This window comes from Salmo salar, chromosome 15, assembly GCF_965601325.2.
Source record: "Salmo salar chromosome 15, fSalSal1, whole genome shotgun sequence".
NCBI lineage: Eukaryota > Metazoa > Chordata > Actinopteri > Salmoniformes > Salmonidae > Salmo > Salmo salar.
In genome coordinates, this window is record NC_138305.1 from 92,542,488 (window position 1) to 92,550,915 (window position 8,428).

General features: G+C 40.9%; 1 protein-coding gene across 1 annotated transcript; it reads left to right on the forward strand.

The window, feature by feature from the left end:
• Positions 1-34: 34 nt before the first annotated feature.
• coq10a (coenzyme Q10A) lies at positions 35-7,995 on the forward strand. Its single transcript, XM_014146770.3, has 5 exons — positions 35-504; positions 1,177-1,329; positions 1,528-1,720; positions 1,980-2,081; positions 2,293-7,995. The coding sequence occupies exons 1-5, from the start codon at positions 374-376 to the stop codon at positions 2,458-2,460; spliced, it is 747 nt and encodes a 248-aa protein (XP_014002245.1). The 5' UTR covers positions 35-373; the 3' UTR covers positions 2,461-7,995.
• Positions 7,996-8,428: the final 433 nt, after the last annotated feature.

Consider the following 8,428-nt stretch of genomic DNA (forward strand, 5'->3'; position numbering starts at 1 on the left):
TCCCTGGCCATGAGCCTGACCGATACCGGTGTTTACTTTATTAAACAGACACGGTCGCGATAAAGAGTTGTCGCCGTATGGGGAAAAACTTGAACGCGCATTTTATGCACCTTCAGCGTCCCAGGACATCGAGCTTGGAATAAATAAACGACTGAAATAAACGCGGCCTTTTTGGTTGCGTCTACTTGGATAAGTGAACTGAAGCTTATCTACACGGTGTCTGACTTTGATGGATGCCGTGAAATAGGACTGGGAAAGGCTTCAAATAGCCAATCCGAAGTTGGCTAAAGTCAGTGTTCAACAGAAACCTACAGATCCGGTTTCCGTGAACCGTTATTCTACTTGAGGTTCTGATAAAGTAACCCAAAATACAATGGCAGCAACTGCCCGACGAATGCCGATGGGTGTGCGGACATTCAGTGAGTTTTTGGAGATTGCTGTAGGCTCTGGGCGGTCACCATGTCACACCGCGGGGTCAAGAGAACATATGAGACAGACTATCAGGTGAGATTAATACATTGATAACTTCATGTGACACAATTAACCAATCAGTGCTGTGCATGCGCATATCTTTGAATCCCCTTTGGTGCAGGTTTTTGTTCCAGCCAAGCACTTACACATCTGGTTCAAATAGGTCCACACTGAAGAACATTCTTTTTTTTCAGAGAATATAAATAATTAGTAACTGTTGTGTTTTTCCTATTAATCATCAAATTTGCATTAAGGCCTAAAAAGTTCCCTTTTCAATCCTATCAATGTCACCATTGTTGTATATGCATATTGTGGCTTTCTTCATATTGGTTTCACTTTGTCAGTAGTGCTCTCTGTAATTTTGTCTATGACTGTAATTAAACTTTTTATGACTGTCACACAGTTATTTGTAGTGAGCACATTTAGACCCCAATAGCAAAACATGCCAGCTCTGCAAGCCACCTCACGTAACCTGACTGAGTGGGTCGCGTTACATATAGTTCCATTCATGTGTTTACTCAGAATATAGTAGCTTGTCCTAGACATTGAAGGTTAGGACACTACTGGCAACCTTTTCCCCCTGCTGGCAATATATTATTTCTGCCCTGACTCTAAAGGCAGGAAGCCCGTCTGGAAAAGCGTGTTTGTTAGAGATGTTATACTCCAGTATTTTTAACATGATCCTTTCTCACCCTTTCCCATCAGACACTTGTCATCATGTGGTATTGTAATGACTAGGACACCCAGAGTGCTTTGCCACCAGCAGAATTGGGACACAATGACATCAGTTCCCCACAGCAGAACCTTCATGGGGTTCACAAATAAGAGGAAGGAGTACTCCGAGCGGAGGATACTGGGGTAAGATGCTAGCATACATGAAATAGAATATATTGTAGGACTTGCTATTTCTGTATGTAGTTACAACCATGAACGAGAGCTTGAATGCATAGATAGATTTCATATTAAAGGAAAAAGTAGGGCTTAGCCTATTTGAAACCCGAAGTGGAAGGGATGTAATGTTGTTGTTTTCAAACTCCTTTTGCTATGCTGCCTCAGGTACTCTATGCTGGAGATGTATGATGTGGTAGCCAACGTGGATGACTACAAACTCTTTGTCCCCTGGTGTAAGAAGTCCCAGACCATCATGAAGAGGGCAGGCCACTCCAAAGCTCAGCTAGAGGTGGGATTCCCACCCATCGTAGAGCGATACACATCCATGATCAGCGTGGTGCGACCCCACATGGTCAAAGTAAGTCCCTCCTGTTTAATTAGGGTTTAAAAATTCCAGTAACTTCCAGATTTCCTGCTTATTCCCTCCTGGTTTCAGGAATCTTCCAACCAGGATTTCTGGAAAACCTGGGATTCTTGAGAAAGTTACCAGATTTTTGCAATCCCATTTAGTCACGCTTAATTGAGGATTCATGAATTATGATGATATGTGAGGATCATTGTTGGTTTGGTGATAGATTACTCTAAGTAACCCTTTCTTATTGGATTACATTTTTTAGGCAGTGTGCACAGATGGAACACTTTTTAACCACCTGGAGACGATATGGCGCTTCAGTCCTGGAATCCCTGGTTATCCCCGCACCTGCACTGTGGATGTTTCGGTGAATATGACAGCCCCAGCTTGCAGCCCTTTTGTTTATCTCATGCTGCCAACCTCTCAGTTTCTTCTAATCTTGATCTCTATTTGTGCATAGACCTTGTGCATGTGAATAGTCTGACTAAGTTATATCCTTTACCATCGCTTATCCTCTTTCTCTTTTGTATGTCTTCTCTGACTGACATTCTGCCCTCTCCTTCCTTCCTGCCACACAGATCTCGTTTGAGTTCCGCTCCTTGCTCCACTCCCAGTTAGCAACTGTGTTTTTTGACGAGGTGGTAAAGAAGAATGTGTCTGCTTTCGAGCGCCGGGCCGGCACACTCTACGGCCCACAGACTCGCGTCCCACGGGAGTTAATGTTCCATGAGGTACACCAAACGTGAGGTCCATCTGCCATTGTGTGCCCTTATCCCAAACCAGCCTGCACCTTCACCCTGGCTGTCCCCTGTATCACCTGCATGACACTACACCACCCAGCCTCCACCAACCACCTCCATTGCCACCCAGGTGCCATTAGCCTGGTCCCAGAACTGTTTGTGCTGTCTTGCCAACTCCTATGGTCACACTGGCGTGAGAGACAGCACTTCTGAGATCTTGGACCATCTGGGACCAGGCTAAGATGCCACTAAGTGCATCCTCACATCATAGAGGAAGGACCAAGCAATCAGTGTGGGCATAAGCCCATCTAAACACCCTTCACAACTAGTTGAAAGTCCCATATCTTAGCCTGGATCATGTCTTGTAAAAATCTGCCATCTACCTCTTCACAAGGGTTACTCTTCAGCGCAGGCCCCTTGTTGCATTGGTGCTTGTGCACAATTTAAATAGAAGAATCCTTCTTCCAAATCTAGTTGTAAAACAAAAAAGCCACTACACATATTGGAATAGATTTAATGTATTGCTGTGTAATCGTGAGTGAACAGGACACAATATTGAGTCAACCATTGACATGGACCATTTTGAGTCTGTCATACTTGAGTCTGTTGATGCTTCAGATTGTTGAAGAATGGATGCAGGTGCACTCCACTTACCTGCCACATTAAAGTCATCCATTCATGTCAAATTAATTTATCTTAGAAATATATTTTAAATGTACAGTATTGCTTATACCAAGAAGTGCTTTTTTAAAATGTGTTTGTTTTGAAGTTATTGATTATAAATATACACTGAGTATACAAAACATTAAGAACACCTACGCTTTCCATGAGATAGACTGACCAGGTGAATCCAGGTGACAGCTATGATCCCTTATTGATGGAACCTGTTAAATTCACTTCAATCAGTGTAGATGAAGGGGAGGAGACAGGTTAAAGAAGGATTTTTAAGCCTTGAGACAATAGAGACATGGATTGTGTATGTGTGTCATTCAGAGGGTGAATGGGCAAGACAAAAAAGTGAAGTGCCTTTGAACGGGGTATGGTAGTAGGTGCACCAGTTGGTGTCAAGAACTGCAACGCTGCTGGGTTTTTCACACTCAAGTTTCCCGTGTGTATCAAGAATGGTCCACCAACCCAAGGACATCCAGCCAACTTGACACAACTGTGGGAAGCATCGGAGTCAACATGGGCCAGCATCCCTGTGGAATGCTTTTGACATCTTGTAGAGACCATGCCCCGACAAAAGCCTTTGACACTTATAAAATGCTTGTAATTATACTTCAGTATTCCATAGTAACATCTGACAAAAATATCTAAAGACAATGAAGCAGCAAACTTTGTGGAAATTAATATTTGTGTCATTCTCAAAACTTTTGGCCACGACTGTATGTGGTCACATAGAAATGTCCTTGTTTTTGAAAGAAAAACACTTTGTCCATTTTTAAAATAGCATCAAATTGATCATAAATACAGTGTAGACATTGTTAATGTTGTAACTGACTATTATAGCTGGCCATCTAGGCAGAGTTGCAAAGAAAAAGCCATATCTCAAACTGGCCAATAAAAAGAAAAGATTAAGTTGGGCAGGCAAAAGAACACAGACACTGGACAGAGGAACTCTGCCTAGAAGGCCAGCATCCCGGAGTCACCTCTTCACTGTTGACGTTGAGACTGGTGTTTTGCGGGTACTATTTAATGAAGCTGCCAGTTGAGGTCTTGTGAGGCGTCTGTTTCTCAAACTAGACACTCTCTGATGTACTTGTCCTCTTTTCTCAGCTGTGCACCGGGGCCTCCCACCCCTCTTTCTATTCTGGTTAGAGACAGTTTGCGCTGTTCTGTGAAGGGAGTAGTACCCAGCGTTGTACGAGATCTTCAGTTTCTTGACAATTTCTCGCATGGAATAGCCTTCATTTCTCAGAACAAGAATAGACTGACGAGTTTCAGAAGAAAGTCCTTTGTTTCTGGCCATTTTGAGCCTTTAATTGAACCCACAAATGCTGATGCGCCAGATACTCAACTAGTCTAAAGAAGGCCAGTTTTATTGCTTATTTAATCAGGATGACAGTTTTCAGCTGTGCTAACATAATTGCAAAAGGGTTTTCTAATGATCAATTAGCCTTTTAAAATTATAAACTTGGATTAGCCAACACAATGTGCCATTGGAACACAGGAGTGATGGTTGCTGATAATGGGCCTCTATAGATATCCCATAAAAAAATCTGCCGTTTCCAGCTACAATAGTCATTTACAACATTAACAATGTCTACACTGTATTTCTGATCAATTTGAGGTTATTTTAATTGACAAAACATTTGTTTTTCTTTCAATAACAAGGACATTTCTAAGTGACCCCAAACCTTTCAACGGTTGTGTGTGTGTGTTTGTGTGTATATGTGTGTGTATATACAGTTTAAGTCAGAAGTTTACATACACCTTAGCCAAATACATTTAAGCTCAGTTTTTCAGAATTCCTGACATTTAATCCTAGTAAAAATTCCCTGTCTTAGGACAGTTAGGATCACCACTTTATTTTAAGAATGTGAAATGTCAGAATAATAGTAGAGAAGAATTATTTATTTCAGCTTTTATTTTTTCCATCACATTCCCAGTGGGTCAGAAGTTTACATTCACTCAATTAGTATTTGGTAGCATTGCCTTTAAATTGTTTAATGTGGGTCAAACATTTCAGGTAGCCTTCCACATGCTTCCCACAATAAGTTGGGTGAATTTTGGCCCATTCCTCCTGACAGAGCTGGTGTAACTGAGTCAGGTTTGTAGGCCTCCTTGCTCGCACACGCTTTATCAGTTCTGCCCACAAATGTTCTATAGGATTGAGGTCAGGGCTTTGTGATGGCCACTCCAATTCCTTGACTTTGTTGTCCTTAAGCCATTTTGCCGCAACTTTGGAAGTGTGCTTGGGGGTCATTGTCCATTTGGAAGACCCATTTGCGAGCAAGCTTTAACTTCCTGACTGATGTCTTCGAGATGTTACTTCAATATATCCACATAATTTTCAAACCTCATGATGCCATCTATTTTGTGAAGTGCACCAGCCCTGCAGCAAAGCACCCCCACAACATGATGCTGCCACCCCTGTGCTTCACGGTTGGGATGGTGTTCTTTGGCTTGCAAGGCTCCCCCTTTTTCCTCTAAACATAACGATGGTCATTATGGCCAAACAGTTCTATTTTTGTTTTATAAAAGTAGATGTTCTAACTGACTTGCCAAAACTGTAGTTTGTTAACAAGAAATTTGTGGAGTGGTTGCAAAATGAGTTAATGATTGCAACCTCAGTGTATGTAAACTTCCGACTTCAACTGTATGTGTGTGTGTGTGTACTCATTTGCAAGTTTTTCTTTATTTTTACTAATAGGAAAGACATCAACTATGAAATAACACATATGGAATCATGTAGTAACTAACATTTTTTTAAACCAATCTAAATATATTTTATACTTGAGATTCTTCAAAGTAGCCACCCTTTGCCTTGATGACAGCTTTGCACCTTCTTGGCATTCTCTCAACCAGCTTCACCTGGAATGCTTTTTCAACAGTCCTGAAGGAGTTCCCACATATGGTTAGCACTTCTTGGCTCCTTCTCCTTCACTCTGCCTTCCAACTCATCCCAAACCATCTCAATTGGGTTGAGGTCGGGTGATTGTGGAGGCCAGGTCATCTGATGCAGCACTATCATTCTCCTTCTTGGTCAAATAGCCCTTACACAGCCTGCAGGTGTGTTGGATCATTGTCCTGTTCAAAAACAAATGATAGTCCCACTAACAGCAAACCAGATGGGATGGCGTATCGCTGCAGAATGCTGTGGTAGCCATGCTGGTTAAGTGTGCTTTGAATGCTAAATAAATCACGAACAGTGTCACCAGCAAAGAACCATCACACCTCCTCTATGCTTCGCGGTGGGAACCACACATGCAGAGATCATCCGTTCACCTACTCTGCATCTCACAAAGACACAGCGGTTGGAACCAAAAATCTCAAATTTGGACTCATCAGCCCAAAGGACAGATTTCCTTTGGTCTAATGTCCATTGCTCGTGCTTCTTGGCCCAAGCAAGTCTCTTCTTCTTATTGATGTCCTTTTAGTAGTGGTTTCTTTGCAGAAATTCGACCATTTTGGCCTGATTCACGCAGTCTCCTCTGAACAGTTGATGTTGAGATGTCTGTTTCCTGTGGCTGTCCTCATGAGAGCCAGTTTCATCGTAGCGCTTGATGGGTTTTACGACTGCACTTGAAGAAACTTGAAATATTCCGGATTGACTGACCATCATGTCTTAAAGTAATGATGGACTGTCATGTCTCTTTGCTTATTTGAGCTGTTCTTGCCATTATATGGACTTGGTCTTTTACCAAATAGGGCTATCTTTTGTATACCACCCCTACCTTGTCACAACACAACTGATTGGCTCAAATGCATGAAAAAGGAAAGAAATTCCACATTCACTTTTTACAAGGCACACCTGTTAATTGAAATGCATTCCAGATGACTACCTCATGAAGCTGGTTGAGAGAATGCCAAGAGTGTGCAAAGCTGTCATCAATGCAAAGGGTGGCTACTTTGAAGAAACTCTATTTTAATTTAACACTTTGATTACTACATGATTCCATATGTGTTATTTCATAGTTTTGATGTCTTCACTATTATTCTACAATGTATAAAATAGAAATAAAAAATTAAGAAAACCCCTGGAATGAGTACTTGTGTCCAAACTTTCGACTGGTACTGTAGAGATGTATTTAAAAACAGCTTTCTTTCACTTGTTGTGTGTGTGCAGAGAGAATGTTGTTCAAGTGCTTTATTTTTCGTGGAGAAAAAAACGTATTTAAATGTAGTCTGCGCCTTTGTCTGTTAAATGTTGAGCTTGTATGTAAATATGGAGAAAAGGAGCTTTGTCGATATGCTGTGAAAATTCTATAAAGTGTGTCAAGATGGCTGTGTGTGTCAAGACAGGCTGCCTAGCGCATTCATAAATTAAACAAGACAAAGTTATTTTATTGCAGTATTTATGCATGAAAGATGTGGCTACTTGTGTAGGATGTTTTCTTTTGAATTGTATTTCTGTTGGGTTTGCCTACATTTTAATGGGAAGACATGCACATATTTTAGTTCATGTGTAATGAAGGACTCAGCAAAGTCTAACAAATGTGTAATGTACTGGTATGTATTTGCCCTTTTGCTATGGTGGTGGAATTTACTCTAGGTCATGAAAGGTTAACATAGGAAGCTATTTTAAGTGTGTCTTTTAGATTCAAGACTATTCATTTGTTCTTAAGCAAGACTCCCAAGACACATAACCACTGTCTCAATACTTCAAAGCAACTTCCTTTTTGTATTTTTTTTTATGTTCAAAAGCAACCAATAAGTTGCTAGTGGTCATCCAGTTTGATGTAACAGTATTGCACCTCTAGCCTTCCTAAGAACCGCTGTATTCATTGCTTTTCATTTTCCCTGTCGGGGGTTGATATAGGGCAATTGTATTTGTGTGCATGTGTGTATTGTAAATAAAGATGGAGGTGGAATTGTGAATCATGTTACTGTATTCCTAATTAGGCCTACCTTTTACTTATTCTGCCGATTAGATCTAAGTGAGCAATAATGCACAGACGGGTGTTGAGACCCAGTGTATGAGCATATAATGTTTGAGTTTGGCGTGCTGATCAAATTTAAGTTGTTTTTAGTGTGTTCATTTACACTTCTGTAACCATGGTATCAGTTGGAGAACAAACACTATATTTATGCCCTACTTTTATTTTCAATTAGAATTTCAGCAAAATGTCACATTCTGGTTTTGACCATGAGCAGCTGGTCACTGCTCACTACAAAATCACACATCAATGGAATGGAATATTGGGAATGTGCATCCATACAATGTAGTCCAAATACATATTGTCATAACTCCTTATCGAGTTGTTTCCTTTGCAGTGTCAAGCACAGAAGCTGAAGAGGAAAAAAAAAGAAT